Raw genomic sequence first — 22,625 nt, 5'->3', positions numbered from 1 at the left:
TTTCTCCAGGCACCCAGAGATCAGCCGAGCTGGGAAGTGAAACTGGTGAAGAGAAGACGGCAACTCCCCCTTGTCCCTTCCCAAACAGCATCGCAACACTTGGTGACAACACTGCTAGGAACCAGGACAGGGGGGTGACATCTCCCCCCACCAGCCACACGTCCCAGCCTGCCTCTTCCCCCTCTTCCTCCATTCCGAGCTGCCCAAGTGAGCGAGCCAGCCTACTGCAATTGCCATCCAACACTAATTAGGTAGATATCGGCTTCATAATAAAAACTCATAAGCTTGCAACAGCTTTAAAAAAGGCACCGAAAACACTGCTCCTGTCTGAAGCAGTGCCCAATATTTTAATTTTGGATTTTCTTGGATTTTCTTAAAAAATATAAATAGCTCTTCATTTTAAAAATAGATCCTCAGGTGAGGTAATACAGTAGCCCGTGTCTTGGCAGTGTAAGGACATGAGGAGTATTTAGCTGGAGACAGTCATGATGTAGTTTTTGGAAGGGCTGGTGCGACCGAACATCATCTGGTTCTTACAGGTGAGCATCCCGTAGGAGCTCCCGGGTTTCGTGGCGGTCGCTTCGTACAAGACGCAGATGGAGCCGTCCTCCCCGATGCGGTACGAGACCTCGTAGGGGTCCACCCAGAGCGTGAGCTCGCTGGGCAGGAGCTGGTAGAGCTGCGGGAGGCTGAGTCCGATCTGGCTCGCTGCCTTGCTGATAATGGGGTCCATTTTGTGGTTGATGCGGATGCAGCGGTAGCCGGAGCCTTTGAAGGGTTTCTCGGGAAACCAGTGGTGTTTGTAGTGCTCTGCAAAGGGAAGCGAGAGGGGGGGGGAGCGGTGAGCAGCCGCCGCGAGGTCCGTGTCCTGCTGCAGTCCCCAGGGGATCCCACAAAGGCAGAGGGCACCGAGTCCTCCTTCGGCTGCCTCCATCGGGGACACCAGGGCAGAGAGCTGGGCTGTTTGGCTGCCGCTTGCTCCCAGGCACAGGGGTGTCGCTCTTCGGGTCCTAAAACCCCAGGCAGGACAGCGGGGGGTTGCAGACAGGACCCCAAAACCTCCCCCCGGCCACTTGGGATACAATATCAGCAGCACCACCCCAGCGCAGACGGGGGGCAGCCTCCGGGTCAGCCTGCCTCCAGGGGCAGGTCGCTGCCCCTTATCTCGGGGCAGCACCGAGCAACCCACCCCGTCTCGGGGCTGATAACACAAAGGCTGCTTTCGGCTGGGAGGGGACGCCCGCACCACCCAGCGGGTGCTGGGCACCGGATGGGTGCGTGGGGGGCACCGAAACCCCACAGACACAGGGCACAGAGAGCAGCTGGGGGCCACCCCGGCTCTGGGGTGCCGAGACACAAACCCCCCCCAGCTGGGGTCCAGCTCCTCACCTTTGGGGGAGGCAGGAGCTGCTCACCCAGGACCCCAGAGGGACACGGGTGGGCACCCAAGCAAGGCACAGGCGGACACCCAGCACCCAAGGGAACACGGGTGGGTGCTGGGGAAGGGGGGGAGGTACACGGATGGGTACCAGCCCCCTTGTGGGCCACGGGGGGGGGGGGCACAACCAGGCACCCAGCACTATGGGGGCACCCAGGGAGGGGACACCGGGTCGGGACGGCCACGGGGCAAAACCCCCGAGGGAGCTCCGGGTCCTGCCGAGGAGAAAAGCCCCGGGGGGGGGGTCTCGGATGGCCCCTGGGGGAGGGTCCTCACCTGCCAGCGCCTCCCGCAGCGCCCCGCCGAAGACCTGCAGCTGCTGCTCGCTGACACAGCCCCGGGTCCGCAGGAGACCGGAGACGAAACCGACGGCGGCGGCGATCTCGGGCAGCATCTCGGGCCGGGGGGGGCCGCGCCGGGGGCTCATGGCTGTGCGGTTAAAATAGGGGGGTGGGGGGGGGTCCGGGGTCCCGGTACGGCTCGGTTGGGCTCAGATCAACCCGGGGGGACCCGGTTGGGCTCAGATCAGCCCGGTTCGGCTCGGATGGGCCCGGTTCGGGGGGTCCCGGCTCGGTTCTGCTCGGCTCGGAGGGTCCCGGCTCGGCCCGGGGGGGGAGGTCCCGGCTGCTCCCGGCCCGTGGCGGCCCCGCTGCTCCCGGCTCGGTTCACGGGGGCCGCGGGTTCGGGGCCGCCCTTATATAGAGCGCCGGGGGGCGGCGTCATCGGAGCGGCGCCTCCCATTGGCTCAGGCGGGCGGCGGTATGCAAATAGCGCCTGAGCTCAGCGCCATGGAAGGAGTGACGTCAGCACCGGGGGGGGCGGGGGGAGCAGGCGGAGGGGGGCGGGGGAGGGGGAGGAAAAAGGGGGGGGGGGAAGGGATCGGGATCGGGATTGGGATCAGAATCCGGATCGACACCAGGATCAGGATCAGAATCCGGATCGGGATCAGGACCAGAATCCGGATCCGGATCGGGATCAAGATCAGGACCCGGATCGGCCCTCGCCGCCCCACCCCCCAGCCCCAGGGCCCCATGAGGGTTTTTGGGGGTCCCATGGGAGAAAGGGGTCGGGCAGGGTCCCCCCGGGGTGTCCCGAGTGCTGTGGGGCACCCCGGGTCCCCGGGTCCTTTGTGGTGTTGGGGGAGGTGGTGCCAGGTCACCCTTGGGTGCCGGGCACCCTTGGGTGCTGTGCACCCTGTGGAGTGGGGTGGTGGGTGCTGTGCGGGACCCCAACCCCACAGCCGGGGGGATTTGGGACCACCAGTGCCAGGCTTCCTTCCCCTGCCCACTGTTGGGTGCCTGCATGGACACGGACACAGACCCCCAGGCACAGGTCACCCCCACAAAGGGATCCCCAGAGCCCTGTGGCACTGCGGGACAGGGCTGGCACGAGGGGTCCTGGTGGTCCCCAGGACACCGGCTCAGCACCGGAGCTCTCAGTGCCACTTCTGGGCTGGGACACCACGGCTCAGCCACCTGTGACCGTCCCCATCTCTGTCCCCTCTGCCCCCTTGCCTCCAGCACAGCTGGGTGCTGCCACCCCGCACGGGGCACCGCACCTCCCCAGGGGTGCACGGGCAGGTTTCCATCCCCAAAAATCCCCCGAGACACATCGCAGGTCCTTGTGCTCCCATCACCGGGCTCTGGGCAAGGCCAAAGCCTTTCTGGAGATCCCCAAAATATCAGGGAGAGCTCAGCAGCACCCCAGGGGGCGAGGGGGACACTGCAGCACCCGCCTTTGTCCTCCTGCCCAGGGAGCATTCGAGGCGAGGAGCAAGAGCCCCAGGAGAGCAGGAGGAGGTGGCTGCAGCGCCAGGACGTGTCCCGTCACGGAGCGGGGCGAGCAAGCCGAGGCAGGCAGCGAGACGAAGGAAGCGTCCTCGGGTGCCTGCATCCAGCCCAGCAGCAGAGGAGAAGCGCTGGGAGCAGAGCATGGCCCCGGTGCTGAGCAGGACGCGAGCAAAAGCCGAAAATCACCACAAAACGGGGAGCTGCAGCGGCTGGCCCCGCTGCCGGCCCCGCTGCCTGGGATGGAGGCAGCCTCTGCTTGAAACTGGCCCGAAGCTACAGCAGCAGCTGTAGGAGGCCAGGCTCTGTTCTTGCCTGCGCTTTGATCAGCCCTGGGAGAGTTAATGTCAAAACAGGATGGGTTTTCTGAATGAACATCCCCTGGCAGAGAAGTGGGGTTGTTGTGAGCCATTGTCTGGCAGCCCCACACCTCTCCCGGTGCTCTGGGGGAGGATCTGAGGGCGCAGATCTGGTGCGGTCCCCAGTGGGAAGGGGTTCGATGGCCAGGACCTCACCTGGCAGCAAGTGCAGTTGGAGACTGCCACTGCCTCTGCCCGAGGAGCTGATGCCCTGCGAGCCCAGGAACAGTGGTTCCCAAATGCTGCTCCCATCCCAGCATTGCATTCGCTCCCCAGAAGGTGCAGGAGGAGCGTGCAGCCCCAGGCATGCTGCTTGCCCCCACCCCATCGTGGCTGCCGTGGGACCCCTCGGGGTCCTGGCCCACCTGGGCACCCCGCTTTTGGCAAGAGCCGTCCGAGAGCACTCAGCAGAGGGGAGTTTGTGGGGCAGCTCTTAGCACAGCAGGTCTCCAGGCTCCGATCATTTTCCGTGACTCCAAGCTGGATTTTTTGAGGCTTTTTTGCTTCCAGGGTCTGCAGTTCATTTTATTCACACCTCTGTCGTTCCTTCGTGCAGGTGCTGTGCTTGGGACTTTGCACTTGAAGCACAAGGGGGTGGCTACGTAGCAGTGCGTAGCCCACAAACGGGATAAAAGAGTAGGAAAATAGCTTTGGAAATCATAGAAGACGTCGATAGAAAAGGTAGTGCCCGAGCAGAGGTCTGTACTGACCCCGTTTCTTGTTCTGCACAGCTCAGAAGAAAGGCAGCAGCGCACAAGTAGGGTCAAGCCAGCAAGAAGATAGAGCCAAGGGGTCCCCGGGTCCTCCCTCCCCACTCCATCTGCCACTCCATTCATCCGCAAAGCACAAGGAACCAGGCAAATCTCTTGCTATAAACCAGATTTGTCTTTGTAAGCTTTGAAATAAACCCGAGGATTAAAGTCTAAGGACTTTTTTTTTTTTTTTTTTTTTTAAGTCAGCAACACACATGAAAGAGCACATGGGTCCATGCGAGCACGGCACAATGCGGGGGGAGGAGATCTGTGCTGCAGCAGCAGCCGGGGGGCCCCTGGAAGAGGCTGCATAAACACCCAGCACGAGCCCGTCCACACAGAGCTTGATTGCTTCAAACACACCTGTGCTGCCAGCCAGCAAACGCCCTCGGAGCCTGTGGGCACGGTCATCACCGGTGGAAAATTAGGAAGCAAACAAAGCCATCAGCGCAGAAGACACCTCCGTGTAAATGCACCGGGAAAAGGCAAAGTGAGACCAACTTTTCTGCCGTGGCGAAGCCCAGGAGGCCTGAGCGGAGCTGGCAACCCGACTGAGCAGGCAAGGAGCAGGGAGCAGGGGCTGTGCCCCCGGCCAGCAGAAGGATCACGTTCAAAAGCACTTGGATGGCATCGCCCAGCCTTGAGTCACTGGATGACAATGGCAGCAAGAGGTGTCCTGTACTCTGTCCTGCCAAGAATAGCACGGGGAGCAGGCGCGGTGTGCTGCCAGGAGCAGCAGCGCTGCTGCTGATGTGGCCTTGGCCAGCAGGTTCCCCTGGTCCCCCCTGCTCCGCAAGTGGATGAAGTAAGCGCGGCACCATCCTCCCAATTCAGGTCCTCCGTTTGTTCCTAATCACCGGGGCTCTCCGGGCAGAGGGCTGACACAGGCCCGGCTCCCCCAAATCAGATTGGCTTCGTTAAGCCCTCCCAATAAGAGATTTCCTGTGGAGCTCAAGGGCCTCTAAGCGGGTTATGCGCCCATAACTTCTGGCCCTGTTACAACGAGACGGGCAGGCTTAAAGACGGGGCAGGAGGCTTAATGCACGCCTTCCGACCGCTTTGAGGAGCCGGGGAGTAAACAAACAATTAGAAAATAAAATTCATTTTAAAAAGCGAAGGCAGAGCGGCTTTAATGTCATTCTGGCTAGATTAGTTTCCGCCCTGTGTTTAGCTGGAAATGGCTGAGAGCATTTAGATTTCAATTTAAAAAAAAAAAAAAAAAAGCACACCAAAACAATAAACCTCACCATAGCGATCGGCCAGACCAGCCTGGGGACTGGTTGGGCAGGAAGGAGGCGTTCAGATAGGCTTCCAAACCCTCCGCTTATCCAAAGGAGGTTGGAAACCAGTCGAGCTGGAAGCTTTACAATAAAAGGGGAGCGTTTGGCTTGTAGTCAAGGGTTAAAACTCGGTGCTGCTCACAGGGACTGGGGCTTTGCAGGAGTCAGCAGCTCGGGGTGTTTGCGTACACCTAAAAGAAAGCTGTTCCCACGCTCGGCTCTGAGCTGGTAATTTTGGAGGGGGCACCTTTCTCACCACGGTGGGCTGAAGTTCCTGAGGCACAAAACCCGGCTCGGGAATATCCTTCGGGTCAGCCACCAGTCCAACAGCCACAAATCCATGCCCCCCGTTATCAGCAGCAAACTAGTTACATGCAGAATTAATGTTTGAAATCCTCCCGATTAGACGTGTCCCACGGCTTGCTAAATTAGCCGTCACTTCTCCTGGTTGGGTCCCTCCCAATTACCCTAGCGCTTGGGAAGGATTTTAAGGTTAGCTGGGTGGATTTGGGAAGGCGAGGGCTGGCTGGCTTTATGTTAAGGGGAAAAAAAAAATAAATCTCTTGTTCTGAACTGTAAAAATAATAAATGTACTGGCCCCGTTCAAATCTCATTATCTGGCTCTGCCGGGGAAGGCGCAGACATCGGGATCGTGCTGCCAGCAGCCACCTGGGTGCTAGCACCGGGTAAGCGCAGTCACTGGGAATTTAAGGGGAAAAAAAGCCCAGGGGTAAGCAGGGCTGGTGTGTTTAATCAAGGCTGTAATTGGTAACCCGGGTCTGACCCCAGAAACAGGCCTAGCAGGCAGGGTAAACAATAAAGCAAGAGTCTGATGCCCAGCCTACACTTAGAGCTAATAAGTCCTTTCAAAACACGAGGTTGTGAAATAAGACTGAGCGAACCGTGTGAAACACATCGGAGAGGGGGAAGGAGATGGGGACAGACAACGAAGCCTCTTTAACCTGTTAGCTCCCTCGACTAGCCCTTGGTTTTGCAGCACGCACGGGTGCCCAGCCAGGAGAAGCGCTGAGCATCTTCTCACCAGGCTGAGCTCCTGGATGCTCACCAGCCCTCGTGCCCCCACAGCATGTGCTGTGCCGTGCCCCCTGCCCCCTATTTTGGGGCCTGAATGCGTTTTGGCAGCTGGGTCCTGTGCTGGGCCTGCCTGTGCTGCCTGTAACCAGCCGCCCTCCCTCCACCAGCATCTGCAGCGTGGATGGGACATGCAGAGGCACGCTTCAGGCATGTTGGGGCAGCTCCGTTTGCAGCCTCTCGGGATGCTAAATATTCCCCTCTGCCTCATTTGAAGAGGGTACACGGGCTGAGGGCTGGATGCCCTCCAGCATTTGAGCACAGCAGCTTTTGCAGCACGAGCCCGGGGCTTCTGCCACTGCCCACAGCGACCCAGGAGACGCCCTCCTCAGAACAACCTCCCTCCGAGCCTCCTTCTATATTGCAGGCCGTTGTTTCCTCATGGCAAACAACATATCTGACCTGCTGCGAATGTCACATCTGTTCGGGAGTATTTTAGGAAGCAAACATTGCCGCACTCGAGGGAGCTGCAACCACTGTAATTGCTTTTTCTTCGAATTTCTGAGGACTTTGGGCCTAGTTTTCCAACGGTGCTGAGCACTCGCTGGCTCCGGCTGCCTTAAGTGCACTCTGGAGGCTTTCTCCTTGGCCTCATTACCTTCTCGCTGAACCCATATTGACAGAGCCTTGTGTAAGGGGACATTTGCTCAACGCCCGACTTTAGTGGCCGGAGGAGAAGCCTCAGACAATAGTTCCTCTTGGAGCTGCCATGTCGGGGAAGGTACGTCGCTGACCTCACGCTGATTTCACAGATGGTTTCCTGTTCTCTGCATTTGGTTATTGTTTTTTTCCACATCCTCTTTGCAGGATGCCACTGCCTCCGCCTACCCCTGTTCCTGTCAAACAAAGCCGGAGGAGGTTGAAGGGGGCGAGGGAAGGGGTCCAGCAGGGCGCTCAGCACGGCGGCAGGCCCAGAGCAGGGTGGGGATGGAGGACTTTGCACGGGCAGGTCCAGAGAAAGTCTCCAGCTGTAAAGCCTGGAACGGGCTTGTTAGTCCCCGAGATAAAAAGGAGTTCAGAGCCCTGGCGTGCACTCAGAAATGGAGCGAGGATCAGCGGGGCTCTGGGAGGACAGCAGCGTCCACTCCACCCCTCTGCCCCCCAGCAGCCCCGCAGTGCCCAAGGTGAACAGCTCGTGTGAGACACAGGGGTGTGCACGGTGCCCCTATTGCAGCACCCTGGAGTGTGTGTGCCCCAGAAAGTCCCCAAACACACACACAGCTCCAGTCAAAACATGATTTCCCTCCTCGTAGCTGGGCATAGGTAAATACATCATCAACTGGTGGCGAACCCACTAACGCCACGGGATGCAGGAGCCGAATCCTCCTCAGCACGACCATGTGAACTGGGATTTAGGATCTACGGGGGAGCAGGCAGCCATGAGGGTTGGAAATGGAGCCCTAGGAGATGCTGGGCCTTGCTCAAAGCCACAAAAGCGAGGCACTGGGCCCCTCCTGCGAGCTGCAGGCCCCGGTGCCGCAGCGCCTGCATTCCCCAGAGCTTTCCAGGCAAAGCTCCCTGCTGGGGCCTACCTCACACCCCTCCTTCTCGGGCAGGCCAGAGGGCTATATATAGGGCTTTCACACTTCACTCCAACGTAGCCGTGCTACGAAAAAGGGATTTTTCTTTTCTTAGAAATGAGAAGTTCAGAAAAACCCTCTGGCTGAAACCACGAGACGGGATTTTTCAAGTGGTGAGAGGGCGGCTCGCCTGCCAAACTCTGGCTCGGCCAGGGAGCTACGCTGTGACGAGCTGCCCGAGCAGCACGTTGCCGAAATCGGCGTTTATTGCTTATAAAGCATTAATGCGGGGTAACGTGCCTCACGGCACCATGGCAACCCCAGTCGTCGGCAGCAAAACAAGGGCAGGAGCACTGGCGGCAGCGTTGCTGTAGCAGCCGCTGAGTGAATTCACCGCCCCTGCTCGGAGCCGGGAGTCTCTGCGGGGCTTGGGGCTGTTTTCTGACAGCCCACGAAGAGCAGCTGGTTTACCCACACTTGAGAAGAGAGGAGGAGGAGATGGTTAGGGATTCAAGTGATTTCTGTTGCAGCATCGGGGACCTGAGCTACCCCCACTCGGTCCTTTGCTGAAGGGTTCCGTAGGACATACGGTGTCAGAAAGAAATGGGATCTTTCGGGGAAGAGCTGTGTTTTCCCACAAGGCTGAAGAGTTCAAGCCTGTCCCATGCAGACTTCAAAGCGTTAGCGTGGCTGGTGCTGCTAACAGGAGAAGCCAAGCAGCTCCAAAACTTCCAGATTTTGGCCTACACCAGCACTGTTATGACCACAGTCAATTCATTTATGGCAACCTGACCTGGCCGTGGCTAACTCCAGAATCTCCCAGCCATCACAAGCTCTGGGTCTGGCTGCCCTTCTCTCCCTCCCCACCAGTCCTTGTCTTGGTTCCCAGCTCGACTCCAAGACATGGATTATGTCAGGTTTTATCTCTAGCTGCTCCGCTGACAAAGCTCTGCCCAATCCATCCATCTCCCTGTGGCCTTTATGTGCCCAGACAGCAAATCCCCAAGGACCTGTTGTCTCACGGCCATCGGGAGCTGAAGCACACAGATGGTCCAGGCTCCAGCGTGGGAGAGAAGGGACACTGGGAGAAGGTCCTTGGGGTTCTTCTCAGGCTACACCCACAAATATGAAAGAAGCCCGTGCTTCCCAGAGCCCAGCAAACCTCCCCAGCCCTGCAAACATCAATTAGCACACAAAGACGGCCCAGATAAAGCAGGGCAACACCCTAGCAGGGCTTAGATCTGGGTGGTGCCCTTTCCCAAGAGGCAGGCTGATCCCTGCGCGGAGAGAGACCTCCCGAGCAGCAGGTGGACTCTGCAGGACTGCTCTAGGCTCTTCCCAAGGATTCCCAGCCCTCCCCAGCAAAGCCAGCTAATTGTTTTTTTGGTGGGTGCTGCACCTGCGCTGGGTGTACCGCATGCAGCCACCCACGGGTGCTTCCCAAACCTCCCCCCTAGCCCAAATCCTACGGACTGGAGTAAACGCCCCCCTCGTTTCGGCTTGCTGACGTCTTTTACTGCTGCCTCGTGGGCTTCAGGGGGGAAGCTGATGTGGTTTTCTTCATTCGACCTGCTGCAGAAGTCACACAGAAAGTTTTGTTGTTCAAGGAAGGTCAGAGAGGCTGGGCTCGACCAGATGGCTGGCCTGGGAGCTGGAACTCGCCCTGAGCTGCCAGGGTGTGTGCAGTGAGGGAGGTGGCTAGTTAGTAAAGTAGGGGTCATTTACTCAAAAATCTGGGTTTAGGCATGGCTGTGGATTGCACACAGAGTTCATCTGGGTTTGGATCCCAGGTTTCAGGTTAGAGCCACATCTATTACTCACAGAGGCAGCACATAAGCGCTCTCTTCGCCTTTCTGCATTTCAGCAAGAACTGAGGCTTCAGCAGAGTCTCTGGGGGCATTTTTCCACTTGTATTTAAAGGAATTAAAGCAGTCGTGATTTTATCTGTGTACATTTGAGGAGAGGAGGTGGGGTCTGGATTCCTGAGCCATTTTCAGGTCAGACCTTGGTGCCTGTCCAAGGCCTTGCCCTATTGCTCAATTCCCGCACAGGACTTCGGTCTCCCTTTACAAAAACCCGGGAGCTTCACGTAGGAGCTGGGTTTGGAATGAAACTGGTACATTTTAACCCGCTTAAGCTAAACATAACATCGACGTCCTGGAAATGGCCTCCAGGAGGCTGCCCCTGAGGCATGGCAGGGCTGTGATGGTCACAGAGCTGGCCTGGGGGACTCTGCCAGAGCTGGGACCAGGCCACTTCAGTCCTGCCTGTGCTGACCAGCATTCCCCAGAGCTCCTTGAAACGATTGTCCTCCGCATGCTCATCACCAGCTCAGACTCTAATTAATGCTTTGGGAGCCCAGTTACCCCGCAGCCCTGCCCCACCCCACCCAGCAGTAATGGCAGGGACGGTCCCACTCCCACCCTCGGCAGCTATGTTCCCGTCTCCCACAGGGAGGTCAGCGAAGCTGTCCGGGATCTCTCAGCACCTCTGGAATCTGAGCAGGCACTAAAAAGCAAACGAGGTGGCTAAGACAAGCCAAGAAGAAGGGCTGGAAATGCAGCACATGGCCACCGGTCCCCATGAGGTGACAGAGGAAAAGGCTGTGCAGAGGGAACGCCGAGCGCCACGGTGCCTGGGAGGATGGAGAGTGGGGCGAGCTGTGTTAGGGGGGGAACAGCTGCTGGGTTGCAAAAGAAACAACAAGTTCACTTGCTGGCATCCCCCGCTGGGCACAGCAGTCCCACGGAAGACCTACCTTTGGAGCAGGGCTCTCGAGAGAGGCTCTGGCAGCAGCAGGGCTTTGCAGCCACATTCCTTAGGAAACAAAAGGAGGTTTGGAAAAACAATAAGCCATTTTCCCCTCCCTGTCCCGAGTCTTGGCTGAGGCCATGCTGAGTGAATTATACATGGAGCTCTGTCAGGAAACCTCCCTCCCAGCTGGGAACGTGCAATCCAATCTGCCAGCAGCCAAGACATCAGCACGGGCCAGGGATGGGGGACAGAGGGGCCAGGCAGAGATCGGAGCCCCTCTGATAGAGCAGGATGCATCCCGCTGCTTCTCTTCATAGCCTGGGCAACCCCCTCATCTCAGCACTGTGCCCACCTTCCCGGGGTACCCCAAGGACTGCAAGACAGGAGGGCCAGGTCTGCCAGGACTTGCAGCGAGGCACATGCACTCCCAGCCTCACCATCAGTGCAGCAAAACCTGGCTACGTTAAACTGGGAGAGGAACTGCAGCTGGCTGGGGCCCAGACCTGGGAACTGCAGTCAGAGTTCAGCAGATTTATTAATTTTCATTATAACAGGGTCCTCAACTGCCCCATTAAAGTGACTTTAATAGAGTATCCCGCAAAATTAGTTGACAAGGTAAGGTGTTATTTCTTCCCTTCCCCTCTATTTCCCAGAAGGTAAACTGAGTCACGGGGAAGCAAAATGTCACGCTTGGGGCTAGCCAGTGGTTTGTGATGGAGCCAGGAGCTCAGCTGGGACGTCCCCCCACAGCTCAGGTTCTTTGCCCCCCCGTCATCCCCTTTCTGTCCCCAGCAGCTCTGGGACAAGATGAGCCCAGTGTGTGATGTGAGGGCCTCGTGGAGGCACAGCACATCTGCAGCTCAGATCTTTTGCCTGCCATTCCAGCCGTCTGCTCTCCCTGACTGTACTCAAGTCTGGTTGTGAAGTCTTGTTTGGTAACCCACGATTTGAAATGTAATGCTTGTGCTGTAAGAGCTGCCCCAAAACTGATCACCAGCATTTGGGGAACCTGGATCTCAGCACTGGGGATGTCGTGGCAGTGTAAAACGGGAGTTGCAGCTCACAAAGTCATTTCTGCCCCCCAGCAGAAATGGGGGAATGGCCTGTCCCACCACACAAGGTGACGGCCACTCATAGCTGCAGCTCACACTTCTGCCACCTCCAGTGCTGGACCCTGGACATCTACCAAGGCATTTGTTGGAGGCTCCCAGAGTTCAAGAGCTAACTACATCCCTGGTACCCACTGTAAGGAGCGAAGTGGGGCTGCGATCCCTTACTGCCCAGCTCTGCAGTGTGTGTTTGGGATGGCGTGCCTCCCAGCTGGCCTGAGAAGCAGCTGAACAAGCACAGCGGGGCTGGTCCTGCTGCTGGCACCCACCTGCTGGGTGTTTGCAAAAGCAACTCTCTGCTCACGAGGTGCCTCAGTTTCCTGATGCACGTGGAGGCTCGCCTCTGGTTATGAAAGCACCTGGAGACTTCTGTGCCTGAAAAGCTGTACCTCTAGTGCAGGAGCTGGGAATGCAGCGACGAGACCATCACCTTTTATAGAGGATCAGTGCTGTGGTGTCCTCACAGAAAACACTGTGCAGGAGGGAAGAGAGGGGAAAGTCACCTTCCAGTCTGCTGGCACCAACAAGCCCTTTGAGCACAAGGCACAGGGCTGTTTTTTTATGGTCCCTGTGGAGCCAGGAGCCGTTCTCAACCCAGGCCATGGCCACTCGGTACAGAAATGGCCCCGTGGAGCAGGAAAACATCTCCACGTAGCCCATAACTCCTGGCTGACAGGGCCCCAGGGATCACCAGTCCCTCCTGCACCTCCAGCTCTCACCACGATAACCATGTCGGATTTGCTTCGTATACAATGCCCTTGAAATCTGCGGAGGCTGGAAGAGTAAACAGACCTTAAAAGGGGCTGAAATTCCTGCTTTCCACTCCCTCCTTCTCAAGAGTACTCCTGAGTGCAGCAGCTTTCGCAAAGACCAGGCAACCGAAGGCCCTCTTTACGATACAAAGCAGCTAATAATAACCCATGCGCCCTTCACCCTGCCTGCTCCAGAGCCCAGGAGAGCCCTTGCTTGGCGATTGCACCCATTTGTCTGCCATAAATGGTTGTTTTCCCTCTTTTTAGCAAGGCCACATTGTGCCCAAACTGTTCCATTCCACCATCAGAAATTCCAGCTCAGAATTGCCAGTGCTTGAGATCTCATCACAAGTCTCCTCGGGTTGGATGCTTTTCTGCCCCTCCTGCGAGGGGTGAGCTTTTAATTAAAAAAAGGTTGTTGCTAAGAGGAAAACTGAAAACACGAGCTAGCTCGGTGCATCCATGGTAAGGGCTGAGCCATAGGAGTCAGCTAAAACAGGCAGAGAAAAAAGAATACAGCATAAAATCAGACGTCAGTTCTGGAGGCCGATGTGCGTCTTGGGGAGGGGAGAGGGGAGACAACCCAGTGTGATCCTAAACCCCTTGGAAACAACCAAAATTATTACATTCACTGGCATCCCTGGAGCTCCCTTGGACAGATGCATTGCAGAAAACCAGGCCTAGCGAGCAGACATCGTAACACCACACGCTGGTACCTCAGCCTTCCCCCACAGCCTGCACTGTCCCAGAACGAGCTCAGAGCCCTCTCAGCTTTCCTTTCACAAAGGGAAGGTCTCAGCTCTGTGTAGATTGGAACACATGCATTGGAAAGCACCCCAGATGTACAGGTACACACTGCTGGCAAGTTAGAGGAGGATCTGGACAAGCCCAAGAGCAAACCCGTGCTCTGTGGGCATCTCTGCTGCCTTGGGGACAAAAATCCTTCGTGCTCATGACGCCCCCTCCTCAAAGCACAGGCAGAGGTGGCTGTGCAGCCACAGAAGGGCTCTGCCTGCAAAGTGGGGGTGGGAAATGAGGCAATTTTTTCCAACCCACCACTTCCTAGAGCCCCTGAATTGTAATGCCGTCCTTCTTAGCTGGGCTGTACCAGGACTGGTGCTGGTGTTCAGTTCACAGCCAGGTCCGGGCTCACATTTCCCTGGATGAGAACAGAGTGACTCCAGATTCAGAGCTGAGATGCAGATTAGGATCTGGCGTGCCTCAGGCATTTTGCTGATTGAGCAGAGGTCAATCTTCAGGTAGGGAAGGGATAAAATGGCTTCAAGGAACACGGCAGAGGGCTAGCAGGGAGCAGAGGGCTGCCTTTATTCTCAGAAGTACAGGACCTAAAGGGGGAGCCTCGTGGTGTTTGCAGCAGAACTGACGTGCCTTCCACTACAAACAAAACACTTCAAGGAAGTCTGTTCGTGTCAGCACCATTTTCTTGGGAAGATTTCCAGACCCTGGGTGGAATTTCTCATCAAAAAGAGAAAGGAGAACAATGAGCAAGCAAGCCTGCGCCTAGAGCAACCCACGCTCCACCTGTGGAGGGAGAGCTCTCCAAGCCCTGCTTCTGGCAGGTCACATCTGAATCTGGGTCACTCGCAACTCGGGTCTCAGTTTCAGTCCGTCAGAATAGAAACACGATATGAAACTCCCTTTTTGTAAGACAGAAGAAAAAAAAAAAAAAAAAAAAGAGCACTTCTCCAGCCAGCTGTTTCTCAGCAGGAGCAGAACAATAACGTCCACTTCAAAGAGGCCACCTAGGACACACCTAGGATGAGTGCTTTAGAGACATGTGAGCAGGTAAATCATTTGAAGGGCCACCTTGGGCCCTACAACCGCCCCTGGGTATGCTAAAAATTGCCCACAATTACTCTGTGGGGTGCTTACCTTACATAATTGTCTTAATTATATGGGGCTGCCTAATTACACTCGATGCAGCTTGAACTAAGCAAAGAAAGGAATCGCACATGGGAGAGAAAAGATTCTGACCAAGCCTTGACCAACATGAGAAAAGCAGGAGGATTCCTCACGGACCCACTTTGCATCTCGCTCCATGGCCCTGCTGAACAAGTTTCCACCGGGCTGTGATAAGATTAGGGCCCGGGGTGTGACCGTCCCTTATGGCAGCAGGGCAGGAGCTGCTGGGAGGCCCTGGGCTCAGGCTGGGGTTGGAAAGGGACTTTCCAGCTGAGCCTGGATCCCACAACAGCAGCACTGTAATTGTCCTTCATTTGGGGCTGTTCATGCAGGGGTAGAAAGCTTTTTGCAGATTAACTCTCTCCTCCTCACAGCTCTGTAACCTTGGTAGCCTGATTTATTTATGTTTTTTTCACCTACACCACGTAGGCACGGAGCAGAGCTGTTTTATCGCGCAGCCACCCACGTGAAAGGAGGAACTACGCAGCCTACAGCTGTGTCAGAGCTGGAGGGAGGGCAGAGAGCAAAGCTGTGCCAGTCAGAGCTGGAACAAAGCCTTGCCAGGCAGGTAGGACGCATTTTCTGGGGGCCTTGCTAGGGATTCTGAGCCTGGCTTGGGGTTTTCCCCGAAGCCGAGGAGCTGTCAGGCAGAGAATTGACATAAAACTACCTCAGACTTGCTGTAAAGTGCCCAGATTTCCAAATGTGCATACATATGTATAACCCACACCAAATAACACACCGCTTTCAGTGTGCTCTGATCCAGGGCTGCTTTCTTGCCCCTTTTTCAGGCACCTGAAAGCCCCCGGACCAATCTGCAGGTATAAGTGTTTGGGTTCTGCTGTGCTAGTTCTCCCCCGCAATGTGCAGCCTTTTTGAATCCCCAAAAGTGCTGCAGTTCAGGTGCTGCCTCGGGACATGAAACTGCTAAGTTTTGTAGAAGTGGACTGATTGTTTCCATTTCAAAACCCACAGCGATACAGCTGCATCACACAAGCTGGAACGGGGGAGTGCCATCAGGGAAGAAAATCTAAATATAACCCTGGAAGAGCATTCCACTCGAATTAATTATCAGCAGTGAAATAACATTTTTAAAAGAGAAAGGAAAATATTGTGCCGAGATGAGAAAAAAGAGGGAGATCTGCCAGTCCTGGCGTGTGTTTATTCTGGGCATTGTTTAAGCTCTTAGTGCTAAATTAGTGACAGAGCCCAGCTGTTCCCGAATCTCAGCCCTCCTCTCTGCTCGGGCCAATAGATTTCGCTCTAGCCTGAGCCCAAAAAAGGACTGTATTTCCCTTCCCGGCTGCGCCTGACGTGGCCTGGCCGCACACGTCAGCAGGATCGGCTCCCCAGCAGGAAGCTGGCAAGAGCTTCTTAAAAACAAGTGACGTAGGACACGGCCACGCAGCTCGCTTCAACCCTCCACACGGAGGGCAGAGCAGCGCGGGGATGTGGAGCAGAGCCTTGCTTCCAAAGAAGGAGAGCCTGCACGCCTCTTCCCGTGGCAGCAAAGGCACAGCAGCAGCCTGCCGAGCCGGCCGTGTCGCTGCCAGGGCTCGTGGTGCTGTGGTGGTGCTGGCAGGTGGTGAAGATTTGCTAGAGATGGGCACGAGAACAAAGGGGTACCTGTGAGAAGCCTGGTCAGGGTGCCTGGGTACCCGAAGGGGTGACTGCCTCCAGCCCGTGGGTTAGGAAGGAAGGGAAAAAGCAGCACAGGAAGCAGCTGGGGTCTTGCGTCCCTGCTTCGGGTGGGACAAGGGTGTGTTCGTTTCCCTGCGGGGAAAACAAAGGGTCAGCAAATGAGAAGGAAGCCCCTCCACACACCCCTCTGTTTGATCAGCGAGCAGGAACGGCTGCTGTTTGAAGAGTATTTTAAGACAGATGCTTCGACTTCCACTTCCTCCTCCACCCCCTGAAAATCCTGGCAGCCTTTCAAGGCTCCCTCTGCAGTGGAGCAGCCACAGGAGAGCCCCCGTACTGGAAGGCAGGAACAGGAGATTAAACCCAGGCCAGTGCCCTCCCTACCCCAGCTTTTTCCACTCCCACGCCCCGCTGCAGAGGCCGGCCAGCATGCAGGCGTGGAGCAGAAATGTGTTCACACGCTAGGGACCTGGTGCTTCCTTCCCTGCAGCATGGCCCTGAGTAACGTCAGTAATTGGTAGTCTCTTTGATGAATTTCACTTTTACTGCTTTCAAGTTAGCCACAGTCCTCAGCCTGCCTGGTTTTTCTCTCCTGTCTGCAATATTCACAATTATTTGCTGAATACACTCAGGGTGACGCTGGTTAGCACAGACTGGGGCTTGTGAATGCAAGCTGTCTTTAGATATAATCGGGCAGCCAGCTGGCTGCACTGGGTGTTTTGGTTCCTACCATGATGAAGCACCCAGTCTCCTGTCCCCAGGCCACACGGATTCTCCCACAAAGTGCTGACAGTGACCCAGCAGCACCACGAGCCGTGCCAGCCCTCTGCTTCGTAGCACCACGGTCCAAAGTGCAGAGCAGCAGCACAGCCACAGAGCAGGAAGCTTTGCACAGCAGGGCTGGTAGCTCAGCCACATTCCCTTGCAGTGGAAACCCCAGCTTAGAGCAGCTGAGATAATCATGCTGACAAGTCTGCAGCATCAGTGGGAAAAAGCTACTGATGCAAATGTGTGCTGGAAGAGATCTGGACTGGTCTGCACTGGTTCTGCAGTGCAGAAGCCTCCCGTAGCAATTAGCGATCAGAAATGAGTGATCTTGCAGAGGTGCCTGTGGGTTTAGCACGCCAGCAGCTCGGACTCTGTGCGGAGGAGGCAGAGAGAGCTGATCATCAGCCTTCTCTCCAGAGCTAGCTCCAAACCAACTTTATGCAAGCAGCAACTCGCCAGCCAGCAGCACGCAGGCACCAGTACAGACCCAGGCTTGAACCCACGCCGTGCATGCCCCCAGAGTGCTGGGCACTGTGTGTCCTCGATGTCCTGGCTGCTGCCTGCCCTCGATGTGCCACATGCCCTCGATGTGCCACATGCCCTCGATGTGCCACATGCCCTCGATGTGCCGCATGCCCTCGATGCGCTGTGTGCCCCCGCTGTGCTGTGTGCCCTCGATTTTGCGTCAGGCCAGCTGGCAGCAAGGATCAGCTTGCAAAGCGCGGATCCGATTGCAGCTTGGCTCGGCCCAGGGCCATGCTGGCTGCTGCCCGTGCCCCCAGGGTGCGTCACAACCTGCGGCAGGCCCTGTGGCATCTCCCCATGGCACAGCACCCAGGTATCCACCCCTCGGCCTCAGCTCTGCAAACCCAGCTGGGTGCAGGGCCACTGCTTGGGGAAGATACCTGGGGTTGTTCCTGCCCATTCTCCTGGGGAGCAGCTGGAGCCGTCTCCAGCATGGGTCTGATTGGGGTCAGGGGCTGCACGGCCTCTCCCTGTAACGCCTTGCACCAAACACATTATGAGGACAAAATTCTGAGCTGACCTCGGGCGGTCTCTGGATTGTCTCCCATGCTGGAGGTAAAGACGCCGCCAGGGCTGTGTCTGCCTTTGGCTCGCTTCCATTTGGTGGAGCTGAGTGCGTGTCCGTGTGCTTGGGAACTGCTGAACGCTGTACTCGTGTCACCGTGCCTGTCTGGGGCTCTGATGTCCCGGCCAAGTTCGCTCACAGCTCAGAAACTCTCTGCTTTGGTTGCTTGTACTTTGTTTTGGCTCTGAGGGAGCAGAGGAGGGACTGCCTCCCCGTTCGTGGCCCCTTGTACTCTTCACACCCTTAAAAGCAATTAGCTGCCAACCCTTGAGATCTCACATCTTGAGATTTCTTAAAAAGTTGTAAACACCTTGGCTTCATTCCTGAGAAAATGGGCGGGATGGTGGTAAGCCCCTTACTTTCATGACCCCTTAGGTCATGAAGGTTTTTAGGCAAAACTTTACCCTCCCTTGGCATTACTCACTGTTCAGGGAATGAGATATACCAGCAAAAGATGTCCTCTGTGCTGCCCCGGAGATGGAAACCTTGAATGGGAAAAAGAACGAAGACTCAGAGCAAGATAAAACCCCATCCCGGCAGTATTTTGAAACAGAACTGTTCTTTCAAAACAAGGCCAGTATCTGATGAAGTGCAGGGACGAAGATAATGCCACTGTCTAGAATTAAGGACACGTTTCACCCTGTTCAGGAAAGCTGAACAAAGGGGTCAGACTGACTTCTGCGCTATTTTAAGCGTTTCAGGTTAAAGGTCATTTAGAGCTGCTGCGTAAGTAGTGGATGTTTTATTTAAAGGCTGTTTGCTTGCTAGAATTTCTAGGGCCCCGAATGCTGTTGCATTGTTTTAAAAGCCTTTGTCATGCTAATGGAGCAAGGACACCCAGGAAGGGGAGAGGAGCAAACCCCTGGGTGCTGGTGGTGCATGGAGCACACGTACCCTGTGCTCAGACGTGCACACATTTTTCTTGTTTGGCTGCAGCGTGGCAGTCAGAGGCGCGGGGTCAGCTACTCCCCTGCACGCAGACACCCTCCTGCCTGCCTGGGTTGTCTCAGCAACAGTTGCTTCAATGCTCTGTTGTTATGTCCTGTAAATGTTTAATGGGAAGCTTATCTCTCTTACCTATACAGATGGCTCAGGTTATTGAGCTTGTGTGCAAGGATTAATTGGAAATGGGCAGATGTCAGCTAACCAGAAAAAGAGCTTAATATGTAAGTAATTAGATGAGCCGGGATGCTGGTGAGGGGGCGAAGCCACCTCTGAAGGATTCAGAGCAAAAAGGACGAGCCCCAAAGGATCTTCCTCAAACCTTCCTATTAATTACCTGTAAGGACTAGACCTCGTGAACACGGGATGCAAATGCAAGATGATGCCCACACTTCAGAGCTCTGCTTGATGATGGCTGCAGCGTTCGGCGGGGGATTAGCACCCAGTACTCTCAGCTAGTCTCAGCTCACAGTCCAGGGCATCTGCTCTTCCCCTGCTGATAATGGGGACTGACTGGGTGAGATGGATGGGGAAAAGAGGTCACGTTACTGATTAAACCTTCCTCATTGAATCCTGACCATAAGAAGTTCAAGATCTGCAAGCCTGGTGATTTTTATTTTTCTTTTTACAATAATAAACAGCAATAGTTTAGACTCTAATATGTATTGTCTAACTTAAGTGGATTTTTCAAGATTATACACTGTAGTAAATCCAAGTTTTAAAAGATCACACTAAAAAAAATGCATGTAACATAAATTGCATAAAAACAGAGAAAGAAAAATCCAGAGTAGCTGCAACAAAGCATTCTCATGCGCTGTTCCCTGAGCTAAAGTAACACTCATGTGCATATTCATTCATGCAGATATATAATTTTTTGCAAAACGTTTTGCTCACCTGCACACACCTGCATTCGGGCACAGATATTTATGTGCAAGTGAGCAATTTGTGAACCTGTATCACATGCAGATATGCCCACTTTTGAAGGCCTGTTCTTACTTGCTGGCAGACCAGGAAATTGTTGTTGGGACTAACGCTTGGATACAAGGGTGAGTGGCAGGGTCCAGCTCCCTGTTTGCTGGGGTTAACCGCCCCCACCGAGAGCTGGTGAACTCCTTGCCTCAGTCCTGATCACCCGAGAACGTTAGTGAGATGCCTTTAGTAGAGAGCCAAGGTTTATTTGAGGAACAGGATAGTCAGAAATCAAGTCTGAGTGTTTCACAACATCAGAGAAGCTGAGGATTTGTTTACAGCGCCTAATTATAGCAGTTTAGTGCCAACAGAGAATCAGGAAAGATGAAAGATGTGCTGTAAGGAAAGAATATGCTGTGCACGATTGCAATACTGCACCAAATTCCTCATGAAAAGGACCTCTCAAGGTCCTAATAAAATTTACGTGGGGACTGAATGTGAATAAATGATGACACTATGTAGAAGTAGCTGGGGAAATGGCTGCAGCATTTCGTAATCAGACTGAGTCAGAGGTGTATTTCTGGGAACGTACATGCAGAAGGCAAGAATTTCCCCCGGGAGGCAGGGAATGGTTGGTATCTGAAAATCAGCAGTTCTTTAGTTCCAGTCAATGAGCTGAAGAGAGAAGGGAAATCAAACGCCAGAGAAAGATGGCATGAAACAGAACAGACTCAGCCCTCGTATCAAGGAGTTAGTACTGGGGAAACCAGGCTTAAAAATAGAGATCTTTAAACAAATGAACTGGTGTCTTAAGTATCAAAGAGCTCTGACACTCTCCTGGCTGCCCTATATAGGCAAAATGCCCCGAAATCCAGCCTGTGCAAAGTCTCTGCCCAAGGCCTACATGCTGTGATTATCTTTTGGAGAAGGGAATTTGAGGATCTAAAGATCTTCAGAAATAAAAGCTCCTAATTTCTTGCCGTGAATCTGAAGAAGAACAGCTGTCAGACATTTCTTGTGCATCCTGTGCTCCTGGACAGACCACGTCACACTGCAGGTAGCGTTGCTGGCTCTTCATTCTGGGCTTCCCACGGAATAATTCCTATGGCACCAGCAACATCAGTCCTTCAGCTACACCAAATAATCTCGTTAGAAGAACAGAAAGAGGTTTGGATCAAGGCAGCTCCCAAATCACTTTCAAAACAGCAGATTCTAGAGCCACAGGCGCTCCAGCGATCTCATTGCACCAGCCACCAGCAGCTCACTGGGCTGCACAGTGAAGGACACATCCAAGGGTTACGTGACTTGGAGGCAGGAGAGATCCTTTCCGTGACTCCGTTTACAGGCATGGGATTATAGTGGCAGTAACTTAAGCAAGTGTAAGCATACTTATCTGAACGTGGGGCCAGATTTCACACGGTTGGTCACTGATATTGCGGCTGTATTTTCTTAATTCTCTGTCAGACTCCTGAAGAGACAGGGATAGTTTTTCTAAGGAGGTCAGTGCCCTGCAAGAAGAGCTCGGCTATAAAAAGCTGTTAAGCCATTGAGAGACACGAAGTATCACTAAAGCTGTTGAGAGAAGATAGACAGGTCTCTTTAAACACTGTCCATGCACCTCGATTTGTGTTTCAGCATGCAGAGTCTGTCTTTTCCCCTACCTCCAGCACTATGCCAACCTCAGGATGTGCAGAAGTTGAGGTAAGACTAGGGCCCAAGATGATCAGGCTCCTGATACTTTTCACCCTGCTTTTGCAAGGAGGAAACTCCACCATTCCTCCATCTAAAGCAGAAACCAAAGGAAGAGAAGGAGAACAGGAATCTCCTAACTCCTCCTGGACTGGGCATTGGAAGCAACCCAACTCAAAGCTGTAGTCAGTGATTCACTGACATTCCCCTCCCTGAGACTTTAAGCCAAATCAAGCAGGGAGACAGACTCTTGCCATGATGGCGAGGTAAAAGCTAAGACCCTGTAAGAAATAAAACCTGCATTGGGTCAAGCTGTCCTGATCGTGGCACAAAGCCTCTCTTACCATTTAACAAAATGAAAACAAAGGGTTACGTCTTACCGCAGACGTTTATGCACATAAGGGTTGTTGATTTTATTCTGCTTGCTTTTTGCCGCTCCCAGAGGTTTGGTATCTGACACAGAGCAGTTTAGGCAGGGCCACGGTTTAGGCCATTGACATGTGCTGGCATCAGGAAGCACATTCCTCCTTACAGGCCCCGAAGCACGAGACGAACACCAAATGGATCAAGCATCGGGCAGAAGCCTGAAGCTGCTTACTGTGTCCAGGAAGGAGATGGCTGTACTTAGATGTAGTCTGCCAGGAAGAAGTAGATAAGATTGCTCTGATCTTCATGATAGAATGCTTATCAAGTCTATAGAGCTTTGAGCAAAACCAGGCGGTTGTTAGGAGAACCTGCTGAACTGCTGTCAGGATGTAATATTTATCACCGAAGTGAATAATCCAGTGCGACTGCTTTGTCTCATGTTTTGCCAGTGTGA

General features: G+C 54.7%; 1 protein-coding gene across 1 annotated transcript; it reads right to left on the bottom strand.

Annotated features, from left to right (window-relative positions):
- Window positions 1–295: 295 nt before the first annotated feature.
- BTG2 (BTG anti-proliferation factor 2) lies at window positions 296–2,074 on the bottom strand. The gene is made up of 2 exons (XM_032203459.1): window positions 1,715–2,074; window positions 296–810 (listed from the first exon to the last, which is right to left on the bottom strand). The coding sequence occupies exons 1-2, from the start codon at window positions 1,863–1,865 to the stop codon at window positions 470–472; spliced, it is 492 nt and encodes a 163-aa protein (XP_032059350.1). The 5' UTR covers window positions 1,866–2,074; the 3' UTR covers window positions 296–469.
- Between the last annotated feature and the right edge of the window lie 20,551 nt (window positions 2,075–22,625).

The sequence above is a fragment of the Aythya fuligula genome, chromosome 25, assembly GCF_009819795.1.
Source record: "Aythya fuligula isolate bAytFul2 chromosome 25, bAytFul2.pri, whole genome shotgun sequence".
Taxonomy (NCBI): Eukaryota; Metazoa; Chordata; class Aves; order Anseriformes; family Anatidae; genus Aythya; species Aythya fuligula.
The sequence above is the reverse complement of the archived record's forward strand: the minus strand, read 5'-3'. Positions and strand labels throughout refer to the sequence as shown.